General features: G+C 40.6%; 1 protein-coding gene across 2 annotated transcripts in view; it reads right to left on the bottom strand.

The window, feature by feature from the left end:
• The window catches only part of LOC126281879 (zinc finger protein 37-like), a 77433-nt gene that overhangs the window by 20504 nt on the left and 35696 nt on the right, over positions 1-21233 (bottom strand). For both annotated transcript variants that reach the window (XM_049981196.1, XM_049981186.1), the window contains exons 2-4: positions 20111-21069; positions 18879-19069; positions 10084-10233 (exon numbers count right to left, since the gene is read on the bottom strand). In XM_049981196.1, the coding sequence (XP_049837153.1) occupies positions 10084-10233; positions 18879-19069; positions 20111-21069 (1300 nt within the window). The remainder of the gene's footprint in view (positions 1-10083; positions 10234-18878; positions 19070-20110; positions 21070-21233) is intronic.

Below are 21233 nucleotides of genomic sequence, written 5' to 3'. Positions count from 1 at the left end.
GTTTATAGCGATAAGAAGTGCAATAGTATCGAAGGAAATTGACGGAGATTCGAAATGTGAAATAATTTGGGTAAAGGTCATGGTTAAAGCAGGCTCAGACATGGTAACTGAATGTTTCTATAAGCCCTCTGGCTCAGCAGCTGTTGTGGCTGAGCACCTGAAGGATAATTTGGAAAATATTTCGAGTTGATTTCCCCACCATGTTACAGTTCTGGGTGGAGATTTTAATTTGCCGGATATAAATTGGGAGACTCAGACGTTCATAACGGGTTGCAGGGACAAAGAAGCCAGTGAAAATTTTTTAAGTGCTTTATCTGAAAACTACCCTGAGCAGTTAAACAGAGAACCGACTCATGGCGATAACATATTAGACCTTCTGGTGACAAACAGACCCGAACTATTTGAAACAGTTAACGCAGAACAGGGAATCAGCGATCATAAAGTGGTTACTGCATCGATGATTTCAGCCGTAAATAGAAATATTAAAAAAGGTAGGAAGATTTTTCTGTTTAGCAAAAGTGACAACAAGCAGATTACAGAGTACCTGACGGCTCAACACAAAAGTTTTGTCTCAAGTACAGATACTGTTAAGGATCAGTGGACAAAGTTCAAAACCATCGTACAATATGCTTTAGATGAGTATGTGCCAAGCAAGATCGTAAGAGATGGAAAAGAGCCACTGTGGTACAACAACCAAGTTAGAAAACTGCTGCGGAAGCAAAGGGAACTTCATAGCAAACATAAACATAGCCAAAGCCTTGCAGACAAACAAAAATTACGCAAAGCGAAATGTAGTGTGAGGAGGGCTATGCGAGAGGCGTTCAATGAATTCGAAAGTAAAGTTCTATGTACTGACTTGGCAGAAAATCTTAAGAAATTTTGCTCTTATGTCAAAGCGGTAGGTGGATCAAAACAAAATATCCAGACACTCTGTGACCAAAATGGTATTGAAACAGAGGGTGACAGACTAAAGACCGAAATACTAAATGTCTTTTTCCAAAGCTGTTTCACAGAGGAAGACTGCACTGTAGTTCGTTCTCTAGATTGTCACACAGATGACAAAATAGTAGATATCGAAATAGACGACAGAGGGATAGAGAAACAATTAAAATCGCTCAAAAGAGGAAAGGCCGCTGGACCTGATGGGATACCAGTTCGATTCCACACAGAGTATGTGAAGGAACTTGCCCCCCTTCTGGAAGCAGTGTACTGTAGGTCTCTAGAAGAGCATAGTATTCCAAAGGATTGGAAAAGGGCACAGGTCATCCCCGTTTTCAAGAAGGGACGTCAAACAGATGTGGAGGACTATAGACCTATATCTCTAACGTCGATCAGTTGTAGAGTTTTAGAACACGTATTATGTTAGAGTATAATGACTTTTCTGGAGACTAGAAGCCTACTCTGTAGGAATCAGCATGGGTTTTGAAAAAGACGGTCGTGTGAAACCCAGCTCGTGCTATTCGTCCACGAGACTCAGAGGGCCATAGACACGGGTTTACAGGTAGATGTCGTGTTTCTTGACTTCCGCATGGCATTCGATACAGTTTCCCACAGTTTAATGAACAAAGTAAGAGCATATGGACTATCAGACCAATTGTGTGATTGGATTGAGGAGTTCCTAGATAACAGAACGCAGCATGTCATTCTCAATGGAGAGAAGTCTTCCGAAGTAAGAGTGATTTCAGGTGTGCCGCAGGGGAGTGTCATAGGACCGTTGCTATTCACAATATACATAAATGACCTTGTGGATGACATCGGAAGTTCACTGAGGCTTTTTGCAGATGATGCTGTGGTGTATCGAGAGGTTGTAACAATGGAAAATTGTACTGAAATGCAGGAGGATCTGCAGCAAATTGACGCATGGTACAGGGAATGGCAATTGAATCTCAATGTAGACAAGTGTAATGTGCTGCGAATACATAGAAGGAAAGATCGTTTATCATTTAGCTACAAAATAGCAGGTCAGCAACTGGAAGCAGTTAATTCCATAAATTATCTGGGAGTACAAATTAGGAGTGATTTAAAATGGAATGATCATATAAAGTTGATTGCCGGTAAAGCAGATGCCAGACTGAGATTAATTGGAAGAATCCTAAGGAAATGCAATCCAAAAACAAAGGAAGTAGGTTACAGTACACTTGTTTGCCCACTGCTTGAATACTGCTCAGCAGTGTGGGATCCGTACCAGATAGCGTTGATAGAAGAGATAGAGAAGATTCAACGGAGAGCTTCGTTACAGGATCATTTAGTAATCGCGAAAGCATTACGGAGATGATAGATAAACTCCAGTGGAAGACTCTGCAGGAGAGACGCTCAGTAGCTCGGTACGGGCTTTTGTTTAAGTTTCGAGAACATACCTTCACTGAGGAGTCAAGCAGTATATTGCTCCCTCCTACGTATATCTCGCGAAGAGATCACAAGGATAAAATCAGAGAGATTAGAGCCCACACAGAAGCATACCGACAATCCTTCTTTCCACGAACAATACGAGACTGGAATAGAAGGGAGAACCGATAGAGGTACTCAGGGTACCCTCCGCCACACACCGTCAGGTGGCTTGCCAAGTATGGATGTAGATGAAGATAAGAGTGGAAGTAAGAATGCACGATATGTAAACAAAAAATCTGCAGAAAGGTTGGCACAATTATTATCTGGACGGTGAAAGTTCTGCACATTATGCAAATTTTCAATTCTTGAGTCAAAATATTATTAGAATGATTGTTGTTATTTTGTGGATTTCTGGTACGGAACTGTAATGATATTCCTACTGTTAAAGTGCTTTTATGAAGAAAACTGTTTAAAGAAACAATAATTTGAGAGTCTGACATCAACAGAAACACATACATAAACAGAAACACAGCTAAAATAAACAAGTTTCATTAACATGAAATTTATAAACTCATGGTTGAAACAAGAGGATTTCACGTACTTCCGTACATTCTACAGTAAACAGCATTACTGAAACTTTTCAAGGAATAAGATTAAGAAGGGAAGTATAATCTTACAAGCAACAAGCTGTATGAATATACTCACGATTATTTGTTGCTAAGAGTTCAAGTGTGTTTTCACAACCGTTTACTATTCGCATGGGCTCATGGACTAACTGCTCGAAATAATTTTCAGGGAATGCATTTAGCACAATTTCAGATTATATTATATGTGTACCTCCTGAATTAAACATGTGTTTTTGCCAACATATCAAGGATAAATTAAAGTCACCACCAACTATTAGCATATGAGTCGGGTATGTGTTTGAAATCACACTGAAATTTTCTTTGAACCTTTCAGCAACTGTATCATCTGAATTGGTAGGTTGGTAAAAGGATCCAATTATTATTTTATTCCAGTTGCTAAGAATGATCTCTACCCATATTAACTCAACAGGAACTATCTACTTCAACTTCACGACAAGATAAACTACTTCTAACAGCAACAAACACACCACAGCCGATAGTGTTAAGCCTATCCTTGCAGAACATCATTAGGTTCTTCACAAAAATTTCAGCTGAGCCTATCTCTGGCTTTAGCCAGCTTTCAGTGCCTATAGCAACTTGAGCATCAGTGCCTTCTATTAGTGCTTGGAACTCCGGTACTTTCCAAAAACAGCTACAACAATTTACAACTGTTATACCGACGGTTCCTGTATTTACGCTCTTCCTGTGTTCGGCCTCTGCTACCCGTGTAGCTGCCTCCTGTGTATAGTGGACTCTTGACCTACTCAGCGGGACCAGAGCCCCAACCACCCTATCGAGCAAGTCAAGGAATCTGCAGCCTACACGGTCTCAGAACTGTCTGAGTCTCTGATTCAGACCCTCCACTCAGCTCTGCATCAGAGGTCCACAATCGGTCCTGTCGAATATGCTGCAAATGATCAGTTCTGCTTTGATCTCACAAGCAAGACTGGCAGCCTTTACCGCTTCTGTTAGCTGCTCAAAACCAAAGAGAACCTCTTCCGATCCAGAGTGACACACATCATTGGTACTGACATGAGCCACCATGTGCAGTTGGCTGCACCCTGAGCTCTCCATGGCATCCGCAAGGACCTGTTTCACATCTGGAGTGACTTCACCTGGTATGCACACTGGAATGACTTCACCTGGTGTGCACACTGGAATGACTTCACCTGGTATGCACATAGAGGGCACGCTGGCTTTCTTCTTCTCCTTGGCTGCCAAGTTTCTGAGGGGCCCTATAACGCACCTAACGTTGAAGCTCCCAACTATCAATAATCCCACCCTCTGTGATTGCCCAAATCTTGCAGGCTGAGAGGTTTCCTCTGAAACAGGACAGGCGACAGCATCTGGCTCAGCAACAGTGTCAGCTCCAGACAGCACCTGGAACCTGTTTGTCAGACTAACCAGGGACACCTTACAAGCAGCCCCCTGGCAAGTCTTTTGCTGCCTGCTACACGCCGGAGCAACCTACGACTCGACCAGAGGTGAGGGGCTAACCTCAGTGCGAACAGTAACTGGGCTGGCCACCAATGAGTATCAATTGGAGGATCCCCACAGCCGGCCCACAACAGTGGTGCCCATCCACTGCAGCTTCAAGCTGTGTAATTGAAGCCATCACATCCAGGAGCTGGAGCAAAGTGTCACCAACTTGGATCGCATTCGCATACAACAATCACAGTCCCTATCCATACTAAAAACCATGGAAAACTACACTACCCAGATAAACGGACTGTCGGCACGTGCTGCAGAACTCTACTGTAGATGCTGAGGAAAACACAGGAACTGTGTCTAATAAATTAGATTAATATGCAGAGATTTAAAAATCCAACTACTGAAGCACTCAGGTGAAACTAAATAATTCCACCCTGATTAGAAACTTGTAATATGTCACAGAATCAGTTTATTTTCTGACGTAAGTGAAAACATGAGAATTGTGGCTATTAGATATTAAATTAACATGCAGAAACTCAAGAAACTAAACTAAGGCACAAAGATCGTATTATACAATTTGCTCTGGTTAGGAAATCGAAAAAGTCACAAAATCGGTTACTTCCCTGTTGCTGTGTCTGTCTCGGCCCACTGCTGCTACCAATCACATCATTTTGGGCACATCATTTTTACATCTAGAATGAAATTTTCACTTTGCAGATGAGTGTGCACTGATATGAAATTTCCTGGAAGATTCAAACTGTGTGCCAGACTAAGACTCAAACTCGGGACCTTCGCCTTTCACATGACTGACAACCCATCCTCACAGCTCCAATTGTGCCAGTACCTTGTCTCCTACCTTCTAAACTCCAGAGAAGCTCTCCTGCGAAGGAGAGCTTCTGCAAATTTGGAAGGTATATTAAGACTGCTTCTGGAAGTGAAAACAGTGTTGGGAGTGGTGCATCAATTGTGGAGGGGAGTATTTCGAAGGATACCATGCACAATAAGTGAAAGGTAAGTGAAGAAAAAATTTGTGGACCAAGTTCTGGGATTTTCTGAACAGACTTCACATGTAATGGAGGGCTTTTCAGGAAGACACAAAGTAGAATTTGAAAAGTAGTCAAAGTTACCATCTACAATGAGCTCAGGCCAGTAAATAATAATGGTATAATAAAATCATTTCAAATAACTTGTGGCTGGTTGCAGTATTTCCTACAGTGTAACAAACAAGCATTAATTTCAAAATTGACTATGTATTCCTTACTTAAAAACTTTCTGACTTCCGTGTGTCACCCTGTATATCTGACCCAAGTCCAAGGGAAATGTTGATCCAAAAATATTTACAGAAACATATGCGTAGTGAATATCAGTGTTTTATATGATGGATATAGTGATGAAGCATCTGTAAGAGTGGCTAATATAACACTTCTGAGTGACTGTGTATATTCTTGGTCATATTAATGTGAGTTGTCAGAACAAGAATCCTGGCAGCAGCATCAAGTCTGTACATGGCAGTGCGCCATGTGTACTCAGAAATAACTCTCATTCTTAGGTAACATGATAATAATGTCTCAGGTGTTACCAAAATTATTTTTTAAATCAAACAATGGGAAATCCAGGATGGAATGTAACAACTATGCACAAAAACAAATCTCCTGTGCCTTATCTTTCCAGTCTTCCACAAACTCCCAAAGTCTCACCGTCTGGCCACAGAGGAGCATTCCCCTCATAATCAGTATCACCCAGGAGTGGAGCAACTGAATTACATTCTCTGCCAGGGTTTTGACTATGTATTGTCGTGCCCTGAAATGAGAAATGTCCACCCATTATCCCTCCCACCCCTGCGACAGTGCTATTCTGCCATCCATTGAACCTACACAATATACTCATCCATTCTTACACAACAGTGCTATTCTGCCACCCATTGAACCTACACAATATACTCATCCATTCTTACACAACCCCTGCTCCCAACTCCTTATCTCATAGCTCATATCCCTGTAATAGCTCTAGATGCAAGACCTGTACCGTACAACCTCCCATCACCACCTACACCAGTCCAATTCACAAACATCACCTATCCCATCAAAGGCAGGGCTACCTGTGAAACCAGTCAAGTCATCTACACGCTAAGCTGCAACCACTGAGCACCATTCTATGTGGGCATGACAACCACTGACAACCACCAAGCTGTCTGTCCGCATGAATGGCCACCGACAAACTGTGGCCAAGAAACACCTGGACCACCCTATTGCTGAGCCCTGCACCCAACACGACATTCTTAATTTCAGTGCAACATGGATCCTTTCCACCAACACCATCTCTTCTGAATTGGGCAGGAGGGAACTTTCCCTGCAATACATCCTATATTCCCATAACTCTCCTGGCCCAACCTATCCAGCCCCTTCCCTGTTACCATTCCAGCACTAGACAGCCCTCTATTCCAAAAATGCACAGAGTCTTTTTACTTCTCTCCCTTTCCGCTACCCCCGACTGCGTGCGACCACCACTTCTCCCCTGACTTCCTCCATCTATCCTCCCAACTGTACCTAGCTGCCCTACCCTCTCTCCACCTTGTCACTGCACGCTCCCCAGCAGCACTTCACCAGCCCCCCCCCCCCCTGCTAAACCTCCCCCTCCCCACCCAGCCTCCTCCTTAGCCCCAACCAGTAGTCTCTCCCATCATGCACTGCTGCTGCTCACAGTGTGGCTTCAGCTCCTGGAGACTGAGGTCATGTGTGTGTGAGTTGCATTTGTGTGTGTGTGTGTGTGTGTGTGTGTGTGTGTGTGTGAGAGAGAGAGAGAGAGAGAGAGAGAGAGAGAGAGAGAGAGAGAGATCTATTTTTGACAATGGTCTTGTTGGCTGAAAGCTTATTTTGTACCTGTCTTTCTGTTGTGCCTATCTGCGACTCAGCGTCTCCACTATATGGTGAGTCGCAACTATCCTTTTCATAAAAGAATTACTTTTACTATTTGGTTATCAACTTTCATACTGGGAGTTTCACAAGGACTAACAGAAGTTAAATTCATTAGCAAAATTAAATTAATGAAACAAAATCAGAGCATGCACATACACGCACGCGCAGCACCCCCCCCCCCCCCCCACAACACAACACAACACAACACACACACACACACACACACACACACACACACACACACACACTTGTGCCCCTAAATAGTGCCAGCTCCAAGTAGGGGCACATGTGTGTGTGTGTGTGTGTGTGTGTGTGTGTGTGTGTGTGTGTGTGTGTTTGTTTGTTTGTTTGTTTGCAGACTGGCTTAAGAAATGATTGAGTCTGAAAGCTAGCAAGTTTTCTCTCTCTTTTGCATGTGTCTCTCGACCTTCAACATTTCTGCTATTTGGTGAGTGGTCTCCTTTACTCCTAAATTATTTACTTTCTACCAGAACTTTCCTATGAAACTGAGGTTGCTCATCTAACAGTAAGCTGACATTTTGTGTCATATGTTTGTTAATTGCCAAAAAGGAAAATCCAGGATAGAATAATGACAACATTATGAAAAAGATAGATTGCTACTCACAACATAGAGATCTTGAGTCGCTAACAGGTGCAACAAAAAAGATAGCTAAACACGCGAGCTTTTGGACACACACACACACACACACACACACACACACACACACACACACACACACACACGACCACTGTCTCTGGCCACTGAGGTCAGGAGTGTGTTTCGTCTACTTCATCAGAAGGGCTTTTGGCCAAAAGCTCACATGTAGCAGTCTTTTTGTTGTGGCTGTCTACAACTCATCACCACCTCTGTACGATGAATAGCAATCTATCGTTTCATAATATTGACATTTGTTAATTTTGAATATTTTCATTCCTTTCTTCTTTCTTTACAGAATGTAAAGTTTTATATTCTACCTCATATGAGTAATTTTCTGTAAGAAGATGATCAGCAAAGGTTGGATCTTTCTTTCCTAAACTCAAGCTTGTGTTATTTTCAGATAACCTAATAGTCACAGCTCTTCCTGAATGACCAATACATACTTTTCCACAGTGCTTGCACATGATTTTACACACCCCACTCTATGCCAAGGATAGCAGTTCGTCTTTACTGTTGTATGAGAATTTTGAAATGCTGCTGGATAGATAAAAAATCTACTCACCAAGCGGCGCAGAACACAAACATGAATGGCAAGCTTTCGAAGCCAGTGGCTCCTGCTCCTTCTTCAGGCAGAAGGGTTTGGAGGGCAAGAAAGAGGGGTGAAGGAAAAGGACTGGAGAGGTCTAGGAAAAAGGGTCAGGGGAGACTTACCGTACGGGACGAGAAGGAAAGACTGATTATTGGGGACTGCATCAGACAAGATATGAAAACCTGAGAGCTTAAAGGTGGAAGACAGAGTAATATGCAAGACACAGGTTACTACTAAAACATCATGCACAAGTTGATTTTCTTGTCTGATGCAGTCCCTAATAATCAGTCTTTCCTTCTCATCCCACACAGTAAGTCTCCCCTGACACGCTGTTCTGGGTGACTTTCCCAAAATCTACCCCTTTTCCTAGACCTCCACAGTCCTTTTCCTTCACCCTTCTTTCTTTCCCTTCAACCCTTCTGCCTGAAGAAGGAGGCATTGGCTACTAAGGCTTGCCAATCACAATAGTCCTTTACGTGTGTGTTCTGCCACCGCTTGGTGAGTAGATTTTTTTATCTATCCAATTAAATAATTTTATAAATGGTTCAAATGGGTCTGAGCGCTGTGGGACTTAACATCTGAGGTCATCAGTCCCCTAGAACTTAGAACTACTTAAACCTAACTAACCTAAGAACATCACACACATCCATGCCCGAGGCAGGATTCAAACCTGCAACCGTAGCGGTCGCGCGGTTCCAGACTGAGGCGCCTAGAACCGCTCGGCCACACAGGCCGGCCAATTTTATAAATAATTGATTGTTTTCACTGATGTGCTGTTGGTATTACAAATTGTTGTTGTGAGACTTTAACATTTTGTTATCAGCAACTCTGCCAGTATAAGGGGTGACACACCAGTTTTTGCAGCTACTAACATACAGGAATAGTGTAATATCCCCTCCCCCTTTTTTTTCTGGAAGTTATATGTTTGTTGGTCTGTAGTTCTGACTGAAATGCAGAATCAGGTAATGGAACAGATATGGGACAATACACCATCAAATGGAAAGCTGCACATTTGTGGCTATTACTGCATCTGTGGTTACAGTTTTACTGTAAATCTAAGTAATTGTCTTCTTGTGCTAATATCTATATTAATATCTCAGAAATTTATTGAAGAGCCTCCCAGCTCCTTTGTGAACTGAATTTTCTCATGGTGATAGTTTGAATGTTGTAGTAATGAATCTGCCTAGTGGTAGTATTCCATAAACGTAAAGCGTCATCCACATATTTGAACCAATACTTAATTTTACAATTCAGCGGCTCTTTCTGCAATATTTTTTTTTTTCTGAAACTGTCCATGAATATATAAGCCAGTGTAGGACTAAGAGGGTAACACACAGCTAGGCCATCAAGCTGACTTCAATATGTGTTTTAAAACTGGAAATATTTCTGTTTTCCACACATTTGAGTAGCAACAATTATGTAATTCTACAGGATTTACTTTAGATTTATGCAAAAGATATTTCAGTAATTATATTCACTTATCAGTAAAATCTGTAAAATATTTCCAGTATGGCATGCATGTCAATATAAGCATACCTTGAAAATCAGCATCATTTTGCAATTCTTTACCACAGGCATTGCATCTCTTCTTCCTGATCTGATGATGCACAGTCTTAATGTGTAAATTCAGTTTGGAGCGATAAGCAAAGCGGTGACCACATTCTGAACAAGAATATGGCTTTTCTCCTGTTAAATGAAAAAAGTTTAGGTATTTTAATATATGAACACAAGATTTATTCTAGTATATTTCTATTATGAGACACTTCAGGGATATACCAATGGTTCTTCAAATGACTTTTTCTATGAGAGCAATTAAACAATAACTAAATAAAAAGCAACTACCTCCCACAGTTTTATAAGTGTACTGAACACCAGCCTATAAATTGAACACTGCTTCATAATATAAAGTTTACGAAGAGATTGCTCATAGATGTGATGTTCAAAGTAATAGTACTTGCAGGTTATGTAACAAAAAACTGAGGAAAGAAACCAATTTAAAAGCTGGAAGCTTTGGTATCATGGAAAATGCTGCAAGATAAACTTAGAAAATGTGTAGCTCACATATACAGATATGTGAGGGGTCTATAATCGAAATACGTGCAATGTAGATTACAATCACCATCAAGAAGGAGGAAGAAGCTGTGGTGTCACCACCAGACACCACACTTGCTAGGTGGTAGCCTTTAAATCGGCCACAGTCCGTTAGGATATGTCGGATCCGTGTGTCACCACTATCAGTGATTGCAGACTGAGCACCACGGCAAGTCTAGTCTAGAGAGACTCCCTAGCACTCGCCCCAGTTGTACAGCCGACTTTGCTAGCGATGGTTCACTGTCTACATACTCTCTCATTTGCAGAGATGACAGTTTAGCATAGCCTTCAGCTACATCATTTGCTATGACCTAGCAAGGCACCATATTTAGTTACTACAAGTACTATCTTCAAGAATGTATTCTGAACAGATAATATTGTGAATCATGTACCGTCAAGAGCGACGTTCATCATTAATGGATTAAAGTTAAGTATCAAACTAATTATGCCCGCTTTCTGAATTCTCATTCCTTGTCATGTTCCAGACCTCATGTCAGTATAGTTCTTCCCTCCTCATGCTAGCCTGCTTGAACTAAAACGCATGCATTTCGGCCTCCACTCATAACACGGTGTTGGCTCTTCTGCTAACACAAAAGAAGCAATCATAAATTTTCAAACAGATACTGATGTTGGTTACATAACCTATAATAACACTATTTATAAAGATGTGGAAGTGGAAACTCAGGAGGAAAAAGTCTCAAGATCTGTGCCAAATATATAGTGATAATATTAGCTACAAAGCAGTTTTATTTGAAAAAGAAGATAGCAGCCAGGTTTTGCAAAAAGAACACAACCGCACAACAAAAAATTTTGTGCTTGCACCAACACAAACATAACACAAAAAGAAATGTTACACACAATTTTCAGACCATTATCAGATTCTGTTATAGGTAATATGCATATCTCAGCTGTTTTTAAGACAAAAATGAAATTCATAGATGTAGGGACACATCCCCCCTCCCCCCTCCCCCATCCCCCCCTCTATGAACCACTGATCTTGCTGAAGTGGTGCATCTTGCATGCCTCAACAACACAGACATTTGTGCCACAGGTGCAGCCACAACAGAGTGGTATCTGCACAGCTAAGCCAGATAAACATGTGGTTCCTGAAGAGGAGCAGCAGCCTGTTCAGTAGCTGTGGGGATAAGAGTCTGGATAACTGACTGATCTGGCTCTGAAATATCAGCTAACATGGACTTGCTGTGCTGTTACAGCAAACAATGGAATGCAATGGGGAAACTACAGCTATTGATCTTTCTGTGGGCATGTAGTTCTACTGTATATTTAAACTGTGATGGTATCCTCTTGGGTAAAATATTACAGAGCTAACAGTCCCTCATTTGGATCTCCACTTTGGAAATATTCAGGAGGATGCTGTCATCAAGGAAAAGCAAAACTGGCATTCTGTGGGTCAGAGCATGGGATGTCAGCTCTTAATTGGATAGGTAGGTCATTTAATGTGAGAAAAGAAGAGGCTTAAGTTAGATATAAGAGTACAAATTATAGTGTTTGTTCTGTTGTCTGTGGGGGATGCAAACCATCCATACTGTGGTTTGCTTTAGACAGATTTTATTGTGTAAAGCATATGTCTTACAGTGAACGAGATATACTGTCCACCTGTGATATGCTCTATGACGTCAATTACTTGTAGAACAAACACTTTGTGAACAATGTGACTACAGTACAGCTTTCCTTGTCCTCTTTAATAGCTTATCAAAGGATCTGTTAAGCCTCAAATAACTTCTGGTAAACTGAAAACATACAACTGACTGGAATGTTCAATGGCACAATGTTTGTATGCAGGAGCAGTTATTGGAAAAGTACAAAATATGTTTCATACACATAAGGAGAATAAGCTGTCCACTGGAAAACATCAGAGCCTCCCAAATTAGGGTGTTGGAATACTTTTTGATAATATCCAAATGATTTTATATCGGAAATGGATGATCATTAATAAGTTTTGTATGACACGCAGTGTATGCTATGTTTTTTAGCCCCACATGCAAAATAACTGCATAGTGCCCTAAATGTCCAGTCCAATTTATTGGCGCAGTAATTCATTTCAAGTGAAGGTTTAAAATCAGAAATGTGAAGCCCAAATATTGATCACCTGCCTTACATATTTTACATGTTTCTTTACATACAGGGGTTTGGGCCACAAATTTAGAAGATTATAATTAGCCCACACTCATGTTTCAATCAAAAACTTGCAATTTTCAGATTTTACAAAAAACATTATTCATAATATTAATCATATACAGTTCAACAGGTACTACAAAAAATTTGTCAATGGAGTGGGAGAGGTTTGTGACCAATAAATCCTTTAGAACCCTCTTAAACTGAACTTTATTAGTGGTTAAAATTTTTATGGTGGCTGGCAAGTCATTGAAAATGTGTGTTTCTCAATAACTGAAGCCTTCCTGAGCAAAAGTGACTGATTAAAAAACTTCAGGAAGATTATTCTTATTTCTAGTTTTTATTCTCTGCACTCTGCTATTGGTTGACTAAAACTTCAGGAAAATTATTCTTATTTCTAGTGTTTATTCCCTGCGCTCTGCTATTGGTTGGAAAAAAAGATAATTATTCATTAAGGAATAAACACCCACATGAGTAGTTAGTTTGCCCCGTTTCTTGAACAGGTGTCTGCAGGACTTTTTGGGAGCACACTACAAATCATTCATATAACAAGCTTTTGGACATGGAAAACATTAGCTTGGCTTGCAAAATTATCTACAAAATAATCCCTTATGACATTATGGAATGAAAGTGAGTGAAGCATATTAATTTTTTTTTTTTAAATTTTTATGTCACTTACATTTGACAACATCTGCGCAGTTCGGCCTACGTGATACTTAATTTATCATCATAATGTTAATGGATGGATAAAAAATCTACTCATCAAGCAGCAGTAGTAGAACACACACACAAAACCATTTAACTTTTACAAGCTTTTGGAGCCAGTGGCTCCTTCATCTGACAGGAGAGTTGAAGCGGAAGGAAGAGGGATGAAGGAAAAGGACTGAAAATGTTTAGGAAAAGGGGTACAGTTCAGAAAATCACCCAGAACACCATGAAAGTGGAGACTTACTGCACGGGATGAGAAGGAAAGACTGATTGTTGAGAACAGCACCAGATGAGATTTGAAAACCTGAGAGCCTGAAGGTGGAAGACAGGGTAATGCGCAAGACAGAGATCACTGCTAAAACATCGTGCACAAGCTAATAAGAGTAAAAAGAGGTGGGAGGGGGGGACAGCGAAAAATGAACAAGTCAGTAAATGACAGATGTAGAAAACTAAACGGAGTAAAGAAAGGAGTAGTTACTGTGAAGAAATGCTGAGACGTAAGGAATTAATGTAATTTAAGGACAGGTGAGTGGTGAGAACCAAGGACATGTTGTAATGCTAGTTCCCGCCTGCAGAGTTCTGAGGAACTGGTGCCTGAGGGAAGAATCCAGGTGGCACATATTGTGAAACAGACACTGATGTCATGACTGTCATGTTGAAGAGCATGCTCTCTAACAGGATATTGTGTGTTGCCAGTGTACACCCTCTGCCTATGCCCATTCATCCTGACCGATAATGGGTGGTTGTCATGCTGATATAAAAGGCTGAACAATGTTTACATAACTGCTGGTATATGATGTGTCATTTCACAGGTGGCTCTCCCTTTCATGGTGTATGTTTTTCCAGTTACAGGGCTGGAATAGGCAGTGATAGAAGGATGCATAGGGCATGTCTTTCAGTGGTAACTATTACACGGGTAGGAGCCTTAGTACAGGGAGATAGGTGCAGATGGAGCATTGGGGTGACAAGGATATTGTGGAGATTGGGAGGATGAAGAAAAGCTATTCTAGGTGTGGTGGGCAAAATCTCAGATAGGATGGATCTCATTTCAGGGCATGATTTTAGAAAGTCATGGCCTTGTCGAAGCAGCTGATTAATACATGCAAGTCCAGGATAATAGGATAATACTGAGTGACATATGACATTGTTTTTTTTGGAGGGATCAGCTGTACCAAGATTGGAAGTGCTGGTCCAGAAATCTGTTTCTGAATTAGGCTGGTGGGGTAATTACATCCAGTGAAGGCTGAGTTGAGAATGGTGGTGTATTGCTTAAAGAGTTTGCCATGAATGCCAAGGCTATATGGGCGGGAACATTTTACATGGAAAGGATGGTGACTGTCAAAATGTAAGTACTTTTGTTTGTTAGTAGGTTTAACATGGGCAGAAGGGTGTAGCTTGCCTTCAGTGAGGATGACATCAACATCACAAAAAGTGGTGTGAGATTAGGCATAGAACCATGTTAAATTTAATTGGGAGAAGGTATGAGAGATTCCAGGAATTTATTTAACAGGTCAGCCTCATCATGAGTCCATACAGCAAAGATGTCATCAATATAACTAAACGAAAACTAGAGGCTGACTGCCTTATGGATCCCAGGAAAGCCTTTCCATGTGACCCATGAAAAGATTGATGTAGGAAGGAGCCATCCTGGTTCCCATGGCTGTACCACTGATTTGTTTCTAGGTCTGTCCCTCAGAGGTGAAGAAATCATTGGTAAATATAAAGTTGATTACGGCGAGCAAGAAGGATGTCACAGGTTTAGAATCAGGTGGGCATCGACTGAGGAAATGTTCAGCAACAGAGAGACCAAGTATGTGGGGGATGTTGGTATAGAGGGAGGTGGCATCAATGATGACAAGCAAGGTGTACGGTGGGAGTAGGACAAGCACGGATTTCGACAATCTAGGAAATGGTTGGTATCTTTAATATACGAGGGAAGTCTTTGTACTATGTGTTGCAGCTGTTGAACAACTAAGGCAGATATGCATTAGGTGGTTGCTTTGAAGCCAGCAACTATAGGATAGCCAAGATGATTGGGCTTGTGGATCTTAGGAGGAAGGTAAAAGGTGGGAGTGTGCAGTTTGGGTGGGGGTGAGAAGTTCTATGGACTGAGGTGTAAGTCCTTGTGAGGGGCCTGAGGGTTTTAGGAGGGGCTGCAGGTCAGACTGAATCACAGGGATGGGATCTTGATGGCAGATGCTGTACGTAGAGGTGTCAGACAGCTGGCATAGATCTTCACTAACATACTCTTATCAGTCAAGTACCATAGTGGTAAATCCTTTGTCTGCTGGGAGGATAATGATGGAGTTATCAGCTTTTAGGGAATGTAGAGCCTGGAGTTCAGCAGAGGGCAGGTTAGAGACATGTTGTAGGGACCTGAGGAAGGGTTGTGAGCAATGCTGAATGTGAGGAATTCTCGGAAGGCTTATAAGGGGTGATTTTGAGGTAGAGGATCAAGTTGGGATCATGGTCGGATCTGTTCCTCAAGGCAGTGGTCAGTGTGAGGTTTGCTGTTGGATAGGTTTTTGGAAGTGGGTTGCAAAGTGTTATTTCCAGTTGACATTGCCTGGAAAGGCAAATAGGTCCTTCAACACAGCAACATGATTAAATGCAGGTTTAGTGATGAAAGTGAGACCCTTGGATAATACATATATAATTCAGGAGGGGAGAGTTCTTTTGGAAAGAGGTTGAGAACACCGTAATGTTGTGACTAGTTTTTGTGATTAGTCTGGGAGGCAGTGGTAAAGGCTGTGGGATGTTAAGGAAGCTGACAAAGCTCAGTTTGTAGCAGAGGAGTGTTGGTTGACAGTGTGGCTGCTTCGGGAACTGCAGGAGGACAGGATGGAGAACAGCACTGTTGAGGTATTTTAGGAGCAGGTGGGATAACGTTCTGGGGTGAAGTCTAGCATGTTGTTGCAGTCTGAAGTTGGAACTGCAGGATTTTTTAGAAAGAGAGAAGTCTGGTGGAGTGAAAACTGGCACATGAGGCATTTAGGTCACAGATTAGTCGGGTAAATGTAAGAGATTGCTCTATTTGAAACTGTAAAAGAGACTGGTGTAGAGTAGTATTACATCTAGAAACAGTACTTTCAATCTTAGGCCTTTGGGAGTAACTCCAAGGGACAAGCAGATTTCAAAAAACGGAATGTGGGACCTTAATTTTGATAGCGCCAAAGCATATTTTTGAAAAGGGTGGATGTAATATGTGATGGGATTCATCATGGCAAGAGAGAACAGTCTGGAGTGTAAGAAATGGGGAGTGGCATAAATGAGAGGCAGAAGGTGGGAAGAGATAGAAAAACAAGAAACGCAGGGAAAAAATTCAGAAAAATCAGAAACTTAGCATGCAATATGCTTGTCAGACCCTATGCTCCTCCTGATCCCATCTCCCTATACTATGGCTCCTACCCCTGTGACCATACCCACTGCAAGACTTGCTCTGTGCACCCTCCTATCACCATCAATTCCAGCCATGTAACTGGAAAAACATAAACTATCACAAGGAGAGCCACCTTGAAATGACATGTCATATACCAGCTGTTACGTAAATACTGTTCACCCTTTTACATCAACATGACTACCACCCAATTATCAGTCAGGATTAATGGGCATAGGCAAAGGGTGTATACCGACAACACACAATATTCTGTTGCAGAGCATGCTCTACAACATGACAGTCATAACCTCAGTGACTGTTTCACCACTTGCACCATCTGGATTCTTCCCCCACCCACTAGTTTCTCAGAACTCTGCAAGTGGGAACTAGCATTACATGCTCTTGGTTCTCACCACCCACCTGGCCTTAATTTACGTTGATTCCTTCCGTCTCATCGCTTCCTCACAATAACTACTCCTTTTTTCACTCCATTTTAGTTTCTACATCTATCATTTTCTGACCTGTCTATTTTTCTCCACCTCCCTCCTACCTCTGTTACATACTATGCACTTAGCTTTTCACTCAGATTATTAACTCATGATGATGTTTTAGTTGTAATCTGTCTTGCATAGTACCCTGTCTTCCATCTTTAAGCTCACACTTCTCAAATCTCATTCAATGCAGTCCCCAACAATCAGTCTTTCCTTCTTATTCCATCCGGAAAGTCTCCCCTGACAAGAAGTTCTGTGTGACTTTTCTGACCACTGTGCCCCTTTTCGTAAATCTCTCCAGATCTTTTCCTTCATCCTTCTTCCTTTCCCTTCAACTCTTCTGCCAGAAGAACGAGCCACTGGCTCTGAAAGTTTGTAAAAGCTAAACAATTTTGTGTGTTTGTCTCCTGCCACAGCTTGGTGAGTAGATTTTTTATGTATCCAATTACATTATAATTTACCAAGCGGTAAAGCGCCAGTAGACAGGCACAATAAAAAACACACACACACACACACAAACACACACACACACAGAATTTCTAGCTTTCGCAACCGACGGTTGCTTCTTCAGGAAAGAGGGAAGGAGAGGGAAAGATGAAAGGATGTGGGTTTTAAGGGAGAGTGTAAGGAGTCATTCCAATCCCGGGAGCGGAAAGACTTACCTTATGGGGAAAAAAGGACAGGTGTACACCCAAATGTCTGCTTGTGTCTGTGTACGTGCGGATGGATATGTGTGTGTGTGCGAGTGTACACCTGTCCTTTTTTCCCCATAAGACATTTACAAATGTCTACTTGTGTCTGTGTATGTGCGGATGGATATGTGTGTGTGTGCGCGAGTGTACACCTGTCCTTTTTTCCCCATAAGGTAAGTCTTTCCGCTCCCAGGATTGGAATGACTCCTTACCCTCTCCCTTAAAACCCACATCCTTTTGTCTTTCCCTCTCCTTCCCTCTTACCTGAAGAAGCAACTGTCGGTTGCGAAAGCTAGAAATTCTTTGTGTGTGTGTGTGTGTGTTTTTTTTTTTTTTTTTTTTTTTTTTTATTGTGCCTGTCTTCCAGCACTTTCCCGCTTGGTAAGTCTTGGAATCTTTGTTTTTAATATATTTTCCCATGTGTAAGTTTCTTTCTATTTTACTTACATCAATTACATTATAATGTCAATAATTGATTATTTTCATTGTTATGAATTTATCATCAATATTTAATGCCAAGAATTTCACACAGTCAGCATCTTTACCTGAGTGTCATCATATTTTAAACATATGCAGGGAGAAAACCTCTTACAAGTTCTGAGCTACATGTAGTGCGTCTTTTTAAAATTTAGTGAGAAACAATTGGCTAGGAACCATTTTCTGACATCTACAAAAATTTCAATAAGTGCTCCTTATAAAACTGTGCTTGATTTGATACTTCCTGCAATGTTTGTACCAGCTACAAGGTTACGGAACTGAGTATTAACACACGGGTGCATTCAATGGTTAAATACTCAGTGAGAAATTTATTCTTGTCAAAACCACTGTGCAACACACCTGTGTGTGATCTCATGTGGACTTGCAATGAATAGCTCTGATGAAATGCTTTTCCACACAATGAGCAAACATGGTGTTTGGCTTCACTGTGCAACCGAACATGATTACACAATGATGAAGCACTACGAAACAGCTGCCCACAAACATGGCAGCAGTAATTATGGTTCTCTGAATGTGTCATCATGTGGTACCTGCAAACAAAACATAACACCAATGCAGCTACACATTGTGCTTAGGGCAGCAACCCTAAAATTACAACCATCTGAAACAAGTATCTAAACAGCACATTAAAATCTACAGCCAATACATCTTCTGATTTGTCAACACTTGATTTGTTCATTTCTGTTCAAATTCAGCAGCAAATAACTTCAAAAGACAACAAGTATTGAAAAAATAAAAAATTAAAGAAAAATGAGTAGGTTAACTCTATGAAATTACTTCTACACAAAAAATAAAATGATTTTTTTATCAGCTTCTAGCTGCACTGATTCTATTCTAGTTTTTTAGCAAGTGAATAATGAGGAACTTTATGCATGGAGGCGTGTGGCCATAACACTATATTTCTAATACTATAATACACATTGCTGTCTGAATGAAAGGAAAAAAGTTCAAATCCAGTTGACACTGAGGCCTGGAGAGAGAGAGAGAGAGAGAGAGAGAGAGAGAGAGAGAGCATATTTTAAACTAGAGAAGGGTTGTGAAAGGAATAATATGTGAACTTGTTCAAGGAACCACTCAGTATCTGCCTGAAGTGATCTAGAGGAAAATGTCAAAAGCCCAAAAGAAAATGGTAATTTGGGGACTGTTAGTGCAGAATTGCATAAGCTTAAAATTGCTGTAAGTCAACTACCTGCTGCTTCAGCTAATGCTTTTACTCTTGTCTGAAACTGTCAAATTTTGATTAATTGTGGGTGTCTAATCAGTATGTTTGCATCATCATTAATATTTTTTTATTTTGTTAATGACTGTTTAATCTATGAATGTCAGACTCAGAATAGACTAAACATAGGAAGATATGAAGTACTGAACCGTAAGGGATGCTATATTTTATGTTCTGCCATTTATTTATTTATTTTTTTAATTTTATACCTGCAATGGAGTCAGTAATGGAAGCGATAACTGTTTCCACTGTGTGCACATGGCAGACACAAAGCTAATATGATGCTATGAAAGCATATAAGTTTCATCTATTTTGAATTCCATAAAAAGTTTTAAATGTGCACAGTTCCTACCTCAAGGAGCACTTGCTTCTCAATGTTTTGGAACATTTATCACATTTATATTCACGTTTATCATCATGCATGGCCATATGCAAATCATATCTATACTTGTGCAAAATGTTTCTCTCACATATATGACAATGGTAGATACTCTTCTCATTTATTTTTGATTTTTTTGATGATGGATCTTTACTGTTATTTTCAGAATTACTTTTATCAGAGATTAGTGTCTTGATTTCTTCTTCATCACTAGCAAATCTACTTGGATCACTCTGGCCCTGTGCACTACATTGATCAGCTGAGTGAATTTCTACTTCCTCCGAGGAAACATCATCTTTATCCCTGTTTAATGAATCAACAGGATCTCCTGGCACTCCTGAGAATGATACTTCCATGGCTTCAATATTGCCCACATTTTTCTCACTTTCTTTTTGATAACCATCCTCTTTCAGAGTAGTGCTTCCTAAATCCTCAGTGGAACCCTTATCTTCAGCTGATTCTATAATATTTTGCTTATCATCTGTCCTAATCTGTACTATACCACTAGCACCAATACATTCTGTGGCACTTTTTGTGTGACCAGAATCTGAAATAGCTGCACCAACAACCCTGCAACTAGATGATACTTTATGATACTTAGTCTTGCATTTTTGCCGTTTAGCTTTTCTTGACCCAGCTGAATATTTTTTGTTTGAATTTTGTTTCTTAGGTCCACAAGTATTCTTCTTTGGTTTCTTTGATTCATTTGAGGAGTTAATTCTCTCAGAATGAAATTCTAACTCAGTACACAAATTTTCCTTATTATCTGAATTCTCTGCATTATTTTCACTCAGTCTCTTGATTCTGTAATTGAAATTCTTTTCTAATTTTCTTTGTGTGTCACAGCATTTTATATAAAATTGTTGCCAAGAAAATAATTTTTTCATGCAGTCTCCGCAGAGCTTTTTAGGAAAGCCATCATTTTCTTTCACCTGTAAAGTAAAAGAGAAAACAAAATTAAAATTACATACTTTTTCCAGAATTGGTAGATTTTACAATATTTAGCTGCAACACAAACAGTGTGTACTTACTTGTTTGACATGTTCACAAATGTTATATTGTGCACTTTACAAAATGAAAAAATGTAGTATCCTAT

The sequence above is a fragment of the Schistocerca gregaria genome, chromosome 1 (genome assembly GCF_023897955.1).
Source record: "Schistocerca gregaria isolate iqSchGreg1 chromosome 1, iqSchGreg1.2, whole genome shotgun sequence".
NCBI lineage: Eukaryota > Metazoa > Arthropoda > Insecta > Orthoptera > Acrididae > Schistocerca > Schistocerca gregaria.
Note: the sequence above shows the minus strand (reverse complement) of the source record. Positions and strands in the feature narration are given on the sequence as shown.